The sequence below is a fragment of the Microcaecilia unicolor genome, chromosome 7, assembly GCF_901765095.1.
Source record: "Microcaecilia unicolor chromosome 7, aMicUni1.1, whole genome shotgun sequence".
Taxonomy (NCBI): domain Eukaryota; kingdom Metazoa; phylum Chordata; class Amphibia; order Gymnophiona; family Siphonopidae; genus Microcaecilia; species Microcaecilia unicolor.
This window is the reverse complement of record NC_044037.1, coordinates 48,018,296-48,037,460: the sequence shown is the minus strand read 5'-3', so window position 1 is coordinate 48,037,460 and position 19,165 is coordinate 48,018,296. Positions and strand designations below refer to the sequence as shown.

The 19,165-nt window shown below is 45.0% G+C and overlaps 1 protein-coding gene across 1 annotated transcript in view; it reads left to right on the top strand.

Moving 5' to 3' along the window:
• DOCK11 (dedicator of cytokinesis 11) overlaps window positions 1-19,165 on the top strand; it is a 292,220-nt gene that overhangs the window by 116,213 nt on the left and 156,842 nt on the right. The window contains 7 exon segments of the mRNA XM_030208788.1: window positions 3,748-3,869; window positions 4,711-4,753; window positions 4,756-4,796; window positions 6,292-6,381; window positions 9,390-9,508; window positions 14,054-14,123; window positions 18,155-18,280. Of these exon segments, the coding sequence (XP_030064648.1) occupies window positions 3,748-3,869; window positions 4,711-4,753; window positions 4,756-4,796; window positions 6,292-6,381; window positions 9,390-9,508; window positions 14,054-14,123; window positions 18,155-18,280 (611 nt within the window).

Genomic DNA, 19,165 nt, shown 5'->3' with positions numbered 1-19,165 from the left:
TACAAACGCCTGCCTCAGGGTTCCAGATTGTTCTTATAGATAAAATTATACAAGATTGGGAAAACCAACCAGTCAGGGTGTATCACCCAAGGCGAAACGAATATCCATGCTATCGTGCAGAATGCCGTTCAGAATTAAAGGACTCATCCTGAAGGCCCAGCTGTGCTTTTTCTTGCTATAGCATAATAACAGTGCTGACACATTTTTGCATGCAAGCAGTAATTTGTCTATCATCATTTTAATTTAAAAAACCTTTAATGGTAGGTATGTTGTGTAACGTCCATCGAGTTTGGCCCGTATCATATTCATACCCTCCTAGAATAAGAACCACAGCTTTTCTTCTGCTTCTCCTACTAGTGCATTACCTGATGGACATTATCACCAGCGGCCAACATTACTTGTAAATTCACACCAGAAGTTCTAAAGCAATCACTGTTTTAATTCCAAAAGCTGTGAACAATGTCTCAGTCAGCATTCTACCCCTGAGGTAGTTTACTGGTAAAATAACATTCTGGGCATATGCAGATCAAATGTATGGATTTCCATTCCAGCTGTCCAGATGCTTCCACGAGATTAGATTTTAATCAATAGTTTCTGATGAACAGGGTAGTAAATACCTCCTGTGCAGGAGGTTTCCCTCAAGGACTTATTGAGATACCAGAGGTGATATTTGTTACTGTAAGCTAACATCGGTTTTATGATTATGTAATTTTTTTTCATGATATATGAAAAAATAGGCAGTTCACGTAAATATTCCAAATGGGGAATTGGTGTTCAGTGTAGCAGTCAGTCAGCTTGCTTGCATCCCAGCTGAAGGTCCCAATTTTGGACTGAATATCATGTGCAGGTGTTCAGCCATCAACTCCCTAAGCAGACTGACCACATATGGTCAGTCTGCCAAAGACGGGAATTCCACCCAGATTACAAAATAAGGAAAAAAATTTCCTTATTTGGTAGACTGACCCTGCTTGACGCATCCCAGGATGCACTGGGCAATACCAGGTGCTGCCATTTTTCAAGATGGCAGCATGGAGTCAGGAGCAAGCGGGCATCACTCCTGCCTTTTAAAGGTGTATGTGGTGCAGGGGTTCGGCGGAAGGGGGTGCCACTATACACCATGGATTATTTTTTAATGTTGGGGGAGGGGTAGAGTTGGCAGGGCGAGGGTGCTGCTAGACACCACGAATGACAGGGCCAATGCAGAAAGTTATTTTGGAGGCAGGGGGTTAGCTCGGGGCTTACCCTTCTATGTCACCTCATACCTGTCAGTTAATCTCTCATATTGCGCTTGCTGGGTAGACATCAGCTTACAGCTCTGCGTTACCTGCGATTCACTAATGACCTCTTTTAGCATTCATTTAATATGCTGTGCATCAGGAAAGTTAACCTGGACATCATGGCTGGTTTCATGCCCCCTCACCCCCCCCAAAAAAAAAAGAAATAGGCATGTGGAAAGTAACTTGCACTGCGTGACAGGTATAACCCCAACCCTTGAAAAAAATAATACAAAAACAGGCAGGGAGAAAAGAATCTGCACTGTGATGCAGATACCCCTCCCCCCCCCCCCCCCCCCAAAAAAAATACAGATTTAATATGAAGGTGGCACAGTGCTTGCCCAGTTAAAATATTTAATACTGTATTTGAGAGATAGGATTTGAATTGTGCATTTTTAGTTGTAATTGAAGGTGCGTTACATTCAAGCACACTAGGTATTTCCTGTCAGGCTGTCTGTTTGTACATGAGGCAATGAAGGATTAAGTGACTTGCCCAAGATTACAAGGAGTAGCAGTGGGATTTGAACTGTTAATTTTTGGTTCTGAGCCCGTTGCTATAACCATTAGGCTACTCCTCCAATCTTTTCCCTGATTGTAACACACCTTGTAACACACCTCAAAAGGCATGAACTAAATCCAAATCCTTTTCACCTTTCCCTGTTATTCCTGCAGTAGCAGATGAGACTGTGTACCTTGTTGCAGCTGTTACCCTGAACCTGACCAGTTACAGCAGTGGTTGCTGCTTTCATGCTTGGCCCGATGAAAGGGGCCTGGTCTGGGACTTAGACACAGTCTCCAGCGTGCCATCATCAGAAGCAAAAAGGGAGAACTGTGATTTCTAGAGAGACAGTGGAAGGGAATAAATCCTGATGGACTTCAGAATTCCCTTCACGCAAGCTAGATTCTTTGTAGGTTATTAAAAAGTTTCATTAGACCAGTACAGCAAAGGTTAGGACAACCATGAAAACGAGTCAATTTTCTTCAGTCTATACCTCTGTTACCACAGAATGGGGGTTACTGTAGCAGCATCTCTGTCTGTAAATAGCAGCATTTACATGTGTATATAGCAATTTTAGTAAGCCAATCTTTACAGTTTGAGATCGACACCATGATGGAGCATGGTTTAGGCAGCCCAAGAGTAAACATATATTCTTCATTTTACGTGATTTGTGTAGGCCTAAAAATGTCCACATTGGCTTGTACGTTTGCCCCAAAGCACACATAAGTACTTGAAGGGGGCACGTGCACAGACCAATGGAACCAGGTCCTTCATAACCACACCACTCCTCCAACATCATCAAAACTCACCAGACATCTCTAGTACCTACCCTGGACCCTTATTCCCCCTCCTCTGACATAATTGGTAACTTTCCTACACCCCCTGAAACCTTGCACAAAAGCAAATCCCTTCCCATGAGAAACATCCTCACTCCCTGACCCTCCCCCAGCTCTTACTGGGGTCTTCCTGGTGTCTAGGGGGAGCAGCTTTGCCCCAAGTAGTAGGTCTATCAGTCCTACCACTAAGGGTTGACCAGTTCAGTGCTATTTTGAAACAGGCACCTGATGGGGCAGGAGTGATGGGATCACTCCTGCCTCCACTTAACATCAGGCAGATTCCCAGTAAGACCTATAAGAGGATCAGAGTGGGGGCGTTGCTCTGGGTGGTGCACAAAGGATATGAGATGGAGGGAATCAATGCTATTGGGAATAGCTATTTTATAAAAAGCTGTAGCTGTGAAAATTTGGGGAGAGCAGGGCACTGCTTTTCCCCCACATGCTGCTTTTTAAAATTGCTACTCCCACTGGACATGTTATTTAAATATGCAGGCATTCTTGCATATCCTTATAGTAGTTTAAAAGAAAGACTCAGAATTTGCCAGAATCTTTTGTAAAATACTGGGGGAATTGTGAATAATCCTAACCTGGACATCTCAATTTCCATCTCATTGTTCTATGTAAAATGGGCCTTCATATCAATATATATAAAAGGCACTTTGAAGCCTCAAGCCGGAAACTTGAGGCGCCCGAGATATCCGGTATGGCCTGCAGGCTCCAGTCACTGTAGCTCCGCCCTCGCATCAAAACGCGATGATGTTGAGGGCGGGGCGGCCCTTGCGTCAAAACGCGATGACGTTGAGGGCGGGGCGGCCCTCGCAACCACGTCACTGAGGGACGAAGGGACGAAGAGGAGAGGTGTGCAACTCGGAACGGAGGCACGGAGGGGGTGTCTGCAACTCGGGAGGGAGGACGGGGGGGGGATTACCCTGCTAGCGCCCGTTTCATTTTTGACAGAAACGGGCATTCTTACTAGTAAGTATATAAGTAATGCCATACTGGGAAAAGACCAAAGGCCCATCAAGTCCAGCATCCTGTCCCCGACAGTGGCCAATCCAGGTCAAGGGCACCTGGCAGCTTCCCAAACATATATAACGGTGATTGATCTCCTTTTTTTTCCCCCCCCTGGTGTCTGCAGTTGGTTATGCCTGGCTGCCTTTGTTAAAGGATGGAAGGATTACCACATCTGAGCAAGTGTTACCAGTTTCTGCCAACCTCCCTGCAGGGTACCTGGGGCACAATGATACAGAATCGAAGCGGGTAGGAAACAGGTTTGATTGGCTTCACAATGTATGTAAACATGGATTTCCATTTTTGTTTTGTTTTTTTAGAAATAATGGTCTTGCTATTGTCTGTAGTTGTATATTGTAATATTTATGAAACATCCAACACACTGTGTACTGTTTTAGAAAAAAAACAAGTCTAGAGTTTTATAACAACGTAAGAGCATGTTTTTGACTTCATGGCTTGCGTGTGTGTGTTAGAGGAACTATGGATGTGTGTATGTATCTTGCACTTCCTCTGGTGGGGGAGATGGGAAGGTAGGGGTGTATGGGTATGATTGTGTTGGGGGGAGGGATGGCTGAAGGGATGTATGTAGGGGAGCTGTGGTAAAAAGTCAGGGGGGGGGGTGCAGGGTCAGGGAAGGTATTATTGAATGAACTTGGAAGATGTGGGAATGGGGTGTGTGGAGGGGTAAGTACATTTGGGTGGGTGTTTGGGTGGGTGGATGATCTTGTCGCTTCTTTTTCTAGCTGTTTCTCAGGACCTGACGCTTCCTTTCGTTCAGTTGCAGAACCTGGGGCACCACACCAGCCCTGGTATTCAGGCTCCCCTGTCTTCTTCAGCTGGTGGAGGGAGAAGTCTGGGGAACCCTGCCAGATTCCTTACATTTTCTTTGGTCAACGCAGCTCCACTGCTTTGGTGGTTCAGAGCTCCCCCACCAGCCGTTATGTTTTCTGTTTGTCACCTGTGACAATTGTCACGGGCTGAAGAAAAAAAGCAAAAACATAAGCACTTTTTCATAAAACACAGCAAAACTAACCAGTATATTTGCTGCTAAATTTGCAGAATTGAAAATGACTTTGCTTTTTGATCACAGCAGGCAAGCTCTGATATCAAATGGGTAGATGGGTCCAAGCCATTGTTCAGGTCAGAAGTCATCTAGAGTCAACCATTTATACCCAGGTAAACAAAGCGTATCATTCCTGTACTGTTAAACCCTGATGGGGATAATTTGTTGCTAGAAGTTTATGCCCAGTATGTAGACTCTTTGTAGGTTGTGATATCTTTTATGTGGCCCCAGACAAAAGATGTAGGTCATGAGCTTATGAAACATCAGACCCTTTTTAATCTTTTTATTGTTGATCATTTAAAAAATATAACAAATTAGAAAGACTCCAGTTTTCTCCATGACCAAAGTAACTGCTACAACATAATACACAATATCTAAAATGTAACAGAACCCACACTCCTGTCTATATATTGCTTAGCTCTGATTTTAATCCAGAAACCCTCTATATAATTCACACACTTGGATCCTTCCCATCCCCTTCAGAATTAGAATTCGTTTTCATTTCATGTATTGACTTGATGTGCCGCCTATCATATTTATATCTGAGTAGTTTACAATAATATGTGTAAAATAACTTTTAAAAAAAACAACAAACATTTATATTAAGAAAAATACAACAAATAAAATAAAATACAAACATCATGAAAAACTCTACCCACCACGACCAAACAATTGCCTCTACAAGCAAAAATAATACAAGCAATTCAAGATAGAACTCTATCATCTCAGGGGGGGAAGTTATCAAAGTGGGCTTCTGTTAAGTCAGGTCGTTTTACCACAGGTCGGGTTATTTTAGCACAGGGTCTCATTGCATAAAATGGGACCGTGTGCTAAAATAACCTGAATTGTGGTAAAATAACCTGACTGAACAGTAGGGCAGGTTGACACTCCCTCCCCCCCCCCCCCCCCCCCCCCCCCCCGCTTAATTCTCAACTTTGCTGTTTTATTGGATCAAAACACATGCGGTCCATACACACTAATAGAATGCATCAATACACTCTCTTCTGATTCTCTTTCCCCATACTCTAACCACACTTAAAACTCTACCACAGATAAAATTGTTTTAACCCTAATATTCTCATGCTATTTGTTCTATCGCCCTATCATTTCCCCATTGTTAAATTCCATTGTTCTATTCCCCAAATGATATTTTGACTTTGACTTTGTCTTCCCCTAACTCCTCACAATGTAACCCATAATCGTACTGTAACAAATTGTATTTCCATCATTTACAATGTATTGTAAGCCACACTGAGCCCGCAAATAGGTGGGAAAATGTGGGATACAAATGCAATAAATAAATAAATAAACACATTGGTCTCCATGTTGAGACACCAGAGGTGTAGCTAGGTGGGTCGCCAGGGAAGCGACCGCGCCCCCAAACTGACTTACGGTGCCTATTTTTGACGCGATCTGTTGCATTTAAATTAAAGCGCCGGCGCCTTCAGCAGTCCGCTCTTGCTTCCCCTGCGTCCTCAACCTTGCTACGCTTCTGTGAGACACAGGTTCTCTACTTTCGAAGTACTCTGTAAATATAATATTTACTTTAATATACATTTTAAAAAGCAGCTAGAATAACTTTCATAGAATTATTTTCTTTGTCTTCAGGATCTGCATCTTCACAAATTCTTTCACTACTGCCAGATGCTTCAGTCAGGATCTAAGGAAATTCCAGGAGAGCTTGTGAAATATTTGAAGGTGTGAATTGCTCTTTCAGTGACCACCTGATTTTTTTTTTAACCTCATCAGTACCTCAGAGCTTTTCAGGTCTCTCAGATATAGGGGTCCTTTTACCAAGCTGTGGGAAAAGTCGGCCTCAGTTTGCCCTTATGCAGGTTTTCCCATGTTCTAAGGCTATTTTTTTCCCCGCAGCTGGAAAATGGCCGATTTTCTCAGTTATTGGCCACGCACTAATGCTGCAATTAGCAAGCGGCCATTAACAAAAATTGCTGCATGAGCTCTTACCGCTACCCATTTTGCTGGCGATAAGGGCTCATGTGCTAGTCCTGCACTGGTCAGTTAGCGCACGGTAATGTAGATGTGCTAATTGAAACGCCCATTCTCTGCCCCAGATACGTCCCCTCCATGGAAAAAAAAAATTAAAAAATTATTTTAAGTACGTCTTGCAGAAAGCTCTTTGAAGCTGCATTGGTTGTGCATTAGTGTCTAAAGCACCTTAGTGAAAGAGTCCCATAGTGAGGTTTCTAGTAAGAAACAATGAACCCTTTAGCGGTATAGTTATTGAGTTGACCACTAACTTGTGCTATTTCAGCATAGGTCCCATTTTATGCAATGAGACCTAGTTATTACTAACTGCTGTTCACGGTAAAATAGCATATCTTACCAGTAGTCCATGTTGATAATTTTCCCATCAATTATAAAAGCTTGAATTACTGTAGCCACTGATGATATCATTTGATTTGCATGCATCGCGTGATACTATGAATGCATTCTCTGGTGTCTAAGGTTTGGAACTAAGCAGCAAAAATGATATGTCAGGAAACGATAAAATGACTATGGGGCTCAATTTCAAAAGAGAAAAATGTTGAAAAATGTCATAAAAGCAGCATTTGGATACTTTTCTCACAAAAAAACGTCCAAATCAGTATTTTCGAAACCTATTTTTCAGATGTTTTTCTATGCTGTTCGTCTGCAGTGCATCTAAATCCAATGGCATTCCTAGATCGGTAGCCACCTGGGGTGAATTGCCACTGTGCCCCCCCCCCCCCCCCCCCCACCCGGCACATCACCTCTAGGCAGCTCTACACCCTGTGTATCACTTCCTGGGGGTGCAGGGAGCAGCCGCGCTGCTGTCGGTTCTGCCAGTCCTACCCCGGATCAGGAAGTAAAGTTAGAGGGAGCAGGGAATGGCAGAGCCGACAGCCCCACCACAGCTGCTCCCTGCACCCCCTTGCAGCTACGCCACTGTCCAGGTGTCAGGGGCGTGTTAAGGGTGGGATTTGGGTGCTCTTAAGACTTAGATGTTTTTCATCCATAATGGAACAAAACGAAACTAAAACTAATGTGTTTTGAGCTAGACATTTTTTATAGTGAATAAGGCACAAAAAGGTGCCATAAGTGACCAGATGACACTGGAGGGAATCAGGGGAGACCCCCTCAATACCCCAAGTGGTCACTGACCTCTTCCCACCCCAAAAATGTGAATAAAAATATGACTTACCAGCCTTTATGACAGCCTCAGATGTTATAGCCAGGTCTATTAGAGCAGCATGCGGGTACTTGAAGTAGTGTAGTGGTTGGTGCAGTGCACTGTGGAGTGGGGACTCAGGTCCTTATCTCCCTCTACCTGTCACACTTGTGGTGGAAACTGTGACCCCTCCCAAAGTCACCAAAACCCATATAGTTTCCTCCTCCACCCATAAGGGCTATTGTAGTGGTGTACAGTGGAGGGGGGGCAGTAGATTTTGGAGGGCTTAGGGGACAAGATAAGTGAACAAAGGCGAGATGTGTACTGAGAGCATTTTTATGAAGTGCACAGAAGTGCCCACTAGGATGCCCCATTGCTCTTCTGGGTTGTATTGGGGACCAGTCTACTAAAAGGTTGGCTCGTTCTACATCTCAGTGGCTTAATTTTCTGTGTTTTGCACTTATTCGGTTTCTTTTTTTTTTTTTTTTCAAAACTGGACCAAAAAACAAAAAGTTGGGCCTATTTACTATGCTGTAAAATGACTGGTGGGGCAGAAGCAAGTGGTGATTGCTCCTGTCCTCACTGGACCCCAAAGGATTGGAGCGTTAGGGGGGAGGTGGAGTTGTTTAGGACGGTGGAGCATTTTTCATTTGGGATTGGGACTCTGGGTCATCAGTAAGGATTAAAAGGGGTGACTCCTTTATTTACTTAATTGGGGGGGCTGTAGGGTAGGAGACAGAGGGCCTTACACTGGACATTGCAATTCTTGAAACTTTGTTCCTTGGCACATTGATATGTGTATTAACCTAGCGATGATTTTGGATGTTAACTTTCCAAGTAATGAGCTGATTTGCATATGATTCAAGTTATTACTCTTTCTCTTGGCTTGGGCGTGATTTTTCTGCATAGTATGTCACAAGTCCATAAACCGCTACAGGTAGAGGGAGATAAGGACCTGAGTCCCCCACTCCACAGTGCACTGCACCAACCGCTACTAAACGGACTGGAAAAATTCCAAAATTCCAGGAATAACATGTATAGAATGTTTGTACGTTTGGGAAGCTTGCCAGGTGCGCTTGGCCTGGATTGGCCGCTGTCGTGGACAAGATGCTGGGGCTCGATGGACCCTTGGTTTCTTTCCCAGTATGGCATTACTTATGTACTTATGATTGCTGAATTGTATGCATTACCCACAATTAACTTGTGTTATAGCAAATAAGTGCTTTGGTAAAACAATAATGCACATTACTGCGATCATGACATTTTGTTTTGTTTTTGTCATTTAGCATATGATAAAAACTAATTAGTGCTAAATTGATATAAAGAAAGGAAACAAACAAAAAAAATAAAGAACAAAGGAAAAAAATGAAAATAATTTCCACACACACCCCTACAAAACTTCAAGATGTGATGGGCTTCATTGACACCCCACAGTGAGAATCTACCATCTTCCAGAATTTGTTTAGTGCTGGGGTGGGCAAACCATGGTCCTCAATGGCCACAATCCAGTTGGATTTTCAAGATTCCATAATGAATTGTATTTCTTATTCTAACATAGTGTTTGCATGCCATGGAGAGCCAAGTAATGATCCAGTTCCTGCCGGTGATTCTCATGCAACTCTTTCGAGTTCTCACCAAAGTGACTCAGGAGGAGGATGTTGCCGTGAATTGTACTATGTAAGTTTTGTTTTAAAAAAAAATGCCGTACGTAAGAGGAGTGGCCTCGGAATGACTCCTTTGTTTCCATGAATAATATGCCCCTTGTGGGTGTCAGCCTGGTAGTTCAGGTTCTGTAGTGCACACTGACCTAGGTTTGATTTGCAGTTAGGTGTTGTGTTGGCCAGTGTTGGGAATACTGCAGTGGCAGGATTCACTGCCATTCACTTTTCTTGTCTCTTTACAAAACTAACAAAACAAAAATGTTGTTTGGGATCTCCCAGGGCACCGGATGACTATATGTTACGTCTAGCAAGACAAATAGATGGTAACCCCTTAAATTTTGGTAACATGTATCATCAGTAGCATTGGAAATAATACAAGGATGCAGTCATCTTTTGCTCTTGATTATTGCCTGTCTGAAGCCAAACATGATCTCAGTCTTGGCTGCATTCTCTTCCTTGGCTTCCGGCTATCATCTACTAGTTAACTGTCATCTGGTCCTCAGGAATTGTTTTTGGTTGAGCTGCCTTTGGATCCTCCTGTCAACTTGGATATAACTACCATGTCTTGTCATCTGTTTTCTTCTGTAAACTAGGTGTTCATGTTTACACACACGTTATTCCCCAGATTCTATATATGGCGCCTAGAATTACACACGCAAATCAGCACACATAGCCGATTTATACATGTAACTTAATTGAGTAACGAGCGAATCAGCCACGATAATTGGATGTTAACAATTATCAGTACTAATTGGAACGAATTAGAATTTTGTGCACTACTCGCTAAGCGTACTCTATAAGGTAGTCCTTGTAAATTCTATCATGCAGATCTCAAAAGGGCTGTGGCCATGGGAGGAGTATGGGTGGGTCGTGGGCGTTTCTAAAATTTGCATGCAGTGTTATAGAATAACCCGTCCCATGCCTAAATTTAGGTGTGCAGCTGCTTCCAGGGAAGAGAGAAGCTTGTTTTTCACTCTTTGGTCTTCTGTCTCCAGACAGTGTCTGTCTTTAGAGTTTACCCCTGAAGCAGGCGTTAGTTGATGCCGAAACAAGGCCCGTGTTGGGACATAATAAAGCACACTTTTTCCATTCTTGAGAGCCCTTTGTGCTTCTTTTCTGGCTTCTTGTGTTTTGTACTCTGACCCTCTCCGTTGTATGATGTAAATTTAGATGTGGGCATTTACACCAGGTTTTCATTGGCGTTATTTGCTGAGCCTAGATTTTAGTTGTGTTCATGGTGTTACATGTATTCTATAAATAGGGCCTAAATTTTAGTCGCATGGATGGTGTTATGTGTACTCTATAAACTGCACCTAACTAGGCACGGCTTATAGAATACGCCTAAGCGTGTTTTCAATTGGCACTGATTTTTTAGGTGATATATATATAGAATTAGGCCCTATATACATAAATGTATAGAATGCTAGCATATGTGCACATATGAAAACAGCAGTTCTATAAACTAGGTGCTAATATTTACATATGGTTATGGTCTAGACTCTATAATTCATTCCTAAACATTTGGTGCTGAAAATGTCATTTGCTTAAGTTATTGTATAAAGTATGCTTTAATTTAGGCGTACTTTATAGAATAAGCCTAAACTTCTGCACAGTTTATAGAATACGCTGAGTGCCGGTCCACACGACTAAATTTAGTTGCAGTCAATTACTCCAAATAAAACCTGGTGTAAATCCTAATGCCTAAATTAGGCATGATTCTGTAAAGTGTGACGAGTTGCGCGCAAATCCGTTCGTATTCTGGGTTTGTGCGTGCAACTTAATTAGCTTAATATGCCAATCAGCGCTGATAATGAATTTAAGAAGCAATTATTGACACTCATTGGCATGAATTAGAATATATGCGCACTAATGTCTGTGTATTTTCTAAGACGCAGATCTGAAAAGGGGGTCTGGCCATGGGCGGGTCATGGGTGTTCCTAGATTGTACATGCAGTGTTGTGGAATATGCCTGTTCCATGCATCATTTAGGCAGCAGCTTTTACACCAGATTTTTATTGATGTAAGTGGCCATGACTAAATACAGTTGCTGAAAACGTGTGTTGAGCATATTCTATATATATTGCCTAGATTTAGGCATATTCTATAAAACCGCATCTAAATTTAGGTGTAGTAGTAGAATACGTCTAGGTGTATTATTTTTTGGCACCAATTTATAGAATGTTAGCATATGGGAAGGGCAATTCTATAAACTAGGTGCTAATATTTACACATGCGTTATCTCTCGTATTTTGTATAGGGCCACAGAAATTACGTGCGCAAATCCAGTTGTATTCTGGATTTGTGCGCACAGTATAATTACTTATCAAGCTCAGGCCTGATAACTGCCACTTGACAAGCAATTATTGATACTAAGTGGCATTATTTAGAATTTACATACACAACTTGCTAGGCGTATTCTGTAAAGCGGTGTGTGTAAAGTCTAATGTGCGTGGAATGGACAGATCATGGGCATTCTGTAAATCTATGCACAGAGTTATAGAGTACATCTAGACAGAAATATTTTTGGCGTTGAATTTCAGGTGCCATATATATAGAATCTAGTCCTATATGCGTAAATATATAGAATGCTAGCATATACGTGCATATGGGAAGGACAGTTCTACAAACTAGGTGCAGTGGTGTAGGAAGGGTGAGGCGGTGGGGGCGGTCCGCCCCGGGTGCACGCTGCTGGAGGGTGCAAAGAGCAGCTGCACGCCTGTCGGCTCCGCTGGTTCCCTGCTCCCTCTGCCCCGGAACAGGTTACTTCCTGTTCCGGGGCAGAGGGAGCAGGGAGCCAGTGGAGCCAACAGGCGCGCAGCTGCTCTCTGCACCCTCCAGTAGCCAAGAATGCACCCTGGGGGGAGGGGGAGCTTGATGTGCCCGGGGAGGGGGGTGTCATTGCGCTGGGGGGGGTGTCGTGCTGCACCCTGGGGGGAAGGACGGCGCTGCAACCCGGGAGGGGGGGGTGCGCAGCGGCGATCCGCCCCAGGTGGCAGCCGACCTAGGATCGCCACTGACTAGGTGCTAATATTTACACATGCATTATCCCCAAGATTCTATATAGTGCGACTTGAGTTGCGCGCGCAGATCAGATCGTGTTCTGATTAACGCACAGAAAGTTATCTTAACAAGCTAATCTGCACCAATAATTGACACTTAATAATCAATTATTGACACAAATTGGCATCAGAATTTTAGCACTCAGCTTTCTAAGGGCTCTGTTTACTAAGGTGTGCTTGCGTTTTTAGCGCGTGCACAAATTAGGGCACGCTAACTGCGTAGGCACCCATAGGAATATTGTGGGCGCCTACACAGCGCGCGCTAAAATCACTGACACGCCTCTAGCGCGGCTTAGTGGACAGAGCCCTGGTGTATTCTGTAATGTCTGTGCGTAAATTCTAAGACACAGATTGGAAAAGGGGGCATGGCCACGGGCATGGAATGGGCAGGTCATGGGCATTCCTAAAAACTATGCGAGCTGTTACAGAATATGCCCGCTCTACACCTAATTTAGGCGTAGGCATTTACACCAAGTTTTACTTGGCGAAAATGCCCGCGATGCAGTTGCGCACTAGGCATGTTCTATAAACCGCACCTAACTTTAGGCATAGTTCATAGAATACACCTAGGTGTGTATTTTTTTTTGTGCTGATTTTTAAGGTGCCAGATATAGAATCTAACCCTATATGTGTAAATGTTTAGAGTTCTAATATATACACATATGTGCATCTATATTCTGCTATTGCACCTAAGCTCTGTTCTGTAAATACACAACTATCTTTGCATAGCACATATGTGCAAGAGGGACATACACAAGGATACAGCATGGGCGGGACATAAGTCGGTCTCCCACTTGCTATAAGTTATGCGTATCCTGCCATATTTAAGCACACCATCTCTATGGTTGGCATAAGTGTGGGCACCTCTGTTGATACTGGATTGTTCTACGAACCTAGACGCCTTGGTTCCCCCTTATAGAAAGGGCTTCTACTGCATGGCCTCAGAACGCCTAAATGGAGGTGCCCGGTTATAAAATTTTCCCCTATATTAGTGAGCACCTACTTGTAAGCAGGTATACACCAAGGGAATTTTAATAATTGCCTATTTGAACTCAACAAATGCTGTTCTACTTGTTCAAGTTACTTGTAACATTACGTCTCTAACTGTATAAATCTAACCAGTTTGAAATCTCCCCTTCCATGACTGTTCAGCTAAATTTATATACACAAAATCACTGAGTGTGAAGATTTACCGGATAGCAAAGAAGCTGGGTAGGGCCATTCCCAGGGCTGTGGGTTATTATTTAGCTGTTTAGCGCAATACTTTCTGCTTACTAGTTAAATTTGATGTCCTGAGTGTAAGTGTACAGTACACATGGTTGGCTCCAGTGTGACCGTGCATTTGTGCTGTCAGACCTTACAGTATCTCCTCCTGCATTACTCTGCGGAAGATACCATTGACCAAATGATGCTGCTTTCTTAAGGCGAGTAGTTGCACTGTATCAAAATGTGATGCTTGTTAATCAAAGGGGTAATATACCGAACACTGTTGTTGATTGCAGGGTTCTTCTACACATTGTGTCAAAATGCCATGAAGAAGGCTTGGATCATTATTTAAGATCTTTCATAAAGGTCAGCCATAAAAGTTTGGAAATAATCTCTTAATTATTTTTTTCTCTCTCTTATAATATGCTGTCGTTTGTAAAGGCATTGTGCTTGATGGGGACAATTGTCAAAGCCACTTAAGAGATACAAACAGTGATTTGGACACATAACTTGGCTGGTTTGAAAATTACCCCCCCCCCCCCCCCCCAACACACACACACACTTTTCCTCCTGACTATTTAATTAAAAGCACTGTTTGTCCTACATTCAGGTGAAGCGTTCCTGGAGGTGCGTTTAGATTGAGGAAGTTAGAAATGTGCATATTGTGTTTGCTGTCCTTGATAAAGTATCCACTGGTGCTTTGTATCTGCAGCAAGTTTCTAAGTAAAAGCACATGCCCAACTTTACTTTCAAAAGTGGGGCAATTTGTAAATTACCCCCTTTAAGAGGAATCACTGCAGTATACTAAAAGGAAAGAACAGCAGGTGTTCTTTCTGTACAGGGGGTATTTATACAGAGGTTGGCTCCCATCACATTTGCCACAAGGTGGTCTGTCTGGCACACAGCAGCAGGTCATCCTACACACTGCAGTCTAGCGCCAGCAGGGTGAACTTTCTCAGAATGTTACAGGCTGGATCTGCTGATCTCTAGCATTTTCCTTAAGGGGAAAACTACCACCACCCCATCCCCTTGGTATGACAGCCACTAATACCAATATTGCCATGCTTTTTTTGCCTTTTGGACCAGGGGCGTAGCCAGACCTCGCGGTGGGAGGGGGGCCAGAGCCCAAGGTTGGGGACACGTTTTAGTCTGCCGCCAAGCTGCCTCGCCCCCCTCCCACCGTCTCGCCGCTCCCCCTCACCTCCTTGCCGCTTCCCCTCACCGCCTCATCGTTCCCCCCCCCCCCCCCCCCCCCCCACAAAACAAATACCTTGTTGGCAGGGGTCCCCAACCCCCACTAGCCGAAGACTTCTTCAGCACCGGTCTCTGGCGCAGCCCCATTTGCTGCCCTGCTCTTCTTTCTTCTTGCTGACGTCCTCCTGTGCACGCTGACGCTCAGTTTCACTTAAAGGGGTGTCAGCATACTCAAGGGGACGTCAGCAAGAAGAAAGAAGAGCAGCGCAGCGAACGTGGCTGCGCCGGAGACCGGCACTGAAGAAAGCTTCAGCTGGCGGGGGTTGGGGACCCCTGCCAGCCAAACCAGGGGCCTGGACGAAATTTGCGGGGGCCCAGCTGCTCCCCTGTTTCAGACATATTCAAAAGTTGTCAAACCCCAGATCCATAAATCCTTTACATATCGCACTGAAAATAGTTGGCAAGCAGGGTGGTAATAGAAAAATAATGGAGTCAGTATTCTGCAGCACTTGACCGGGTAGTGCCACCGAATATCACCGCTAACCGGTCATTCCCTAAACGGCTAGGTTAGGAGAGGTCTGATGGAGGATTTGGACAGAACCAACGTTTGACTAGTTGACAGTGATATTTAGTCCACCAGCTGAAAGGCTGTCCTAACATTATCCATAACTTAACCGGGCACTGGTCTGCATGTCAGCTGGTGCCCAGTTAACTTCCAGATTGCTGCACATACCTGTATATTCAGTGCCGGAAGCAGTACAAAGGTTGGATATTGAATATCTGGGATTAGTTCAGGCCAGGGGCGTAGCCAGACTTCGGCGGGAGGGGGGTCCAGAGCCCGAGGTGAGGGGGCACATTTTACCCCCCCCCCCCGGCGCCGCCAACCCCCCCCCCCCCCGCCATTGCCGACGGCGACGCCACCACCAACAATAACTTTAACCACCCCTGCCAACGACCCTCGACCCCCCCTTCCGCTGCCAACCCTCCTCCGCCGTCGCCTACCTTTGCTGGTGGGGGACCCCAACCCCCGCCAGCCGAGGTCCTCTTCTTCCGGCGCAAGGCTTCGTTCTGCTGGCTGATCTGCAAGGCTTCGTTCTGTTTCTGTGAGTCTGACATCCTGCATGTTGTTCATGCAGGACGTCAGACTCACAGAAACAGAACAAAGCTTTGCTCCGGAAGAAGAGGACCTCGGCTGGCAGGGGTTGGGGTACCCCACCAGCAAAGGTAGCTGACGGTGACGATGGCAGCAACGGGGGAGGGTTGGTGGCGGGAGGGGGGGGTTGAGAGGGTCGTCGGTAGGGGGGGTCCAGGGCCAAATCTACAGGAGCCCAGGCCCCCGTGGCCCCATATACAGTGGTGGAAATAAGTATTTGATCCCTTGCTGATTTTGTAAGTTTGCCCCACTGACAAAGACATGAGCAGCCCATAATTGAAGGGTAGGTTATTGGTAACAGTGAGAGATAGCACATCACAAATTAAATCCGGAAAAATCACATTGTGGAAAGTATATGAATTTATTTGCATTCTGCAGAGGGAAATAAGTATTTGATCCCCCACCAACCAGTAAGAGATCTGGCCCCTACAGACCAGGTAGATGCTCCAAATCAACTCGTTACCTGCATGACAGACAGCTGTCGGCAATGGTCACCTGTATGAAAGACACCTGTCCACAGACTCAGTGAATCAGTCAGACTCTAACCTCTACAAAATGGCCAAGAGCAAGGAGCTGTCTAAGGATGTCAGGGACAAGATCATACACCTGCACAAGGCTGGAATGGGCTACAAAACCATCAGTAAGACGCTGGGCGAGAAGGAGACAACTGTTGGTGCCATAGTAAGAAAATGGAAGAAGTACAAAATGACTGTCAATCGACAAAGATCTGGGGCTCCACGCAAAATCTCACCTCGTGGGGTATCCTTGATCATGAGGAAGGTTAGAAATCAGCCTACAACTACAAGGGGGGAACTTGTCAATGATCTCAAGGCAGCTGGGACCACTGTCACCACGAAAACCATTGGTAACACATTACGACATAACGGATTGCAATCCTGCAGTGCCCGCAAGGTCCCCCTGCTCCGGAAGGCACATGTGACGGCCCGTCTGAAGTTTGCCAGTGAACACCTGGATGATGCCGAGAGTGATTGGGGAGAAGGTGCTGTGGTCAGATGAGACAAAAATTGAGCTCTTTGGCATGAACTCAACTCGCCGTGTTTGGAGGAAGAGAAATGCTGCCTATGACCCAAAGAACACCGTCCCCACTGTCAAGCATGGAGGTGGAAATGTTATGTTTTGGGGGTGTTTCTCTGCTAAGGGCACAGGACTACTTCACCGCATCAATGGAGAATGGATGGGTCATGTACCGTACAATTCTGAGTGACAACCTCCTTCCCTCCGCCAGGGCCTTAAAAATGGGTCGTGGCTGGGTCTTCCAGCACGACAATGACCCAAAACATACAGCCAAGGCAACAAAGGAGTGGCTCAGGAAGAAGCACATTAGGGGTCATGGAGTGGCCTAGCCAGTCACCAGACCTAATCCCATTGAAAACTTATGGAGGGAGCTGAAGCTGCGAGTTGCCAAGCGACAGCCCAGAACTCTTAATGATTTAGAGATGATCTGCAAAGAGGAGTGGACCAAAATTCCTCCTGATAGTGTGCAAACCTCATCATCAACTACAGAAGACGTCTGACCGCTGTGCTTGCCAACAAGGGTTTTGCCACCAAGTATTAGGTCTTGTTTGCCAGAGGGATTAAATACTTATTTCCCTCTGCAGAATGCAAATAAATTCATATACTTTCCACAATGTGATTTTCCGGATTTAATTTGTGATGTGCTATCTCTCACTGTTACCAATAACCTACCCTTCAATTATGGGCTGCTCATGTCTTTGTCAGTGGGCAAACTTACAAAATCAGCAAGGGATCAAATACTTATTTCCACCACTGTAGCTACGCCACTGTTTCAGGCTGCGGCTGTGAGCAGCTTACAAGCTGTTTACCAGGCAAGGCTGAATATTAACTCCAGTTTTCCTATCGCATTTCTTTTCCTTTGCCTGTTCTAAGCATTTCACCCCAAGTTCCCTGCAGGAAAGCTTAGAGGTGTATTTGGTGTCTGCACAGCAGAAAAAGCCTCTCAGCCCTCTTGGGCACACATGCTGTACAGAGTCATCGCACACAGTGCTTATTTTTCTCTGCTTGCATTCAGTATGTCTTTCAGACTGAGAAACCAAATGCTGCACAGTCTAAGATGATACATGAGATTCTGGCCACTGCGATGATCATGATACTGAAGCAGTCTGCAGATTTTTTGGCTATAAATAAATTACTTAAGGTAAGAGAGCTGTCATTTGGGATCTACCCCTGCCCCTTCGGTTCTTCTAGTTACTCCTTAATACTGCACTCCCTGCATGATTGCATGTTATTAGCAGTGGTGTACCTAGCTTGCTTGCCACCCAGGGCGGGTCGCCACTGTGCCTCCCCCCACCCCCACTGCTCAAAGCACTCTCCCCCCCCCCCCCCCCCCCCGAGGCACGTCACACCCACCCCCTTCCTCCTAGCAAAGGGGTGCATGGAGCAGTTGCACAGCTGTCAGCTCTGCTGGCCTCCTGCCCTGGAACAGGAAGTAATGTCAGAGGGGGCAGCGGACCGGCAGAGCCGACACCCACGCGATTGCTCCTTTTGCACCCCTTCCCACTGACCTCCACCTCCCCTCCCAAGGCTTTACTGTCTTTCCTGAGATCAGAGGTTCCAGCCCTTTCCTGAGGGACCCCAAGTCAATTTAGTTTTAGTATATCTTAGAATACATGTGCTTAAGGTAGATTTGCATGCAGTGGAAGCAGTAGATATTCTGAAAACCTGAAAGGCTGTGGATCCCCCAGCACAGGGTGGTAAACTTCTGTATTAAATCAAATAGTTAGGCGTCTTCTAATGGCCAAGAGTTGAATGTGTAAATGTTGTCTCAGCTGTTCTTGGGCATTTTCCTGTGAGGTTTGGCTAGCAGCTTAGGACCACTTTGAAACTGAATACTTCTGCATGGCAGGGTGTCATTAGCCATTGGATCTCTCTGGGCTGGCCTCACATTTATCTCTTTTCATAACAGTTGGATGCCTTGAAGGGCAGGGAAGAGTCAAGTTTATTATTTTTTTTAATCTACATTTTAGAGGGATCGATGGGAATTGTACTGAAATAACTCTTGTAGTGGCTATTTCCAATTGTT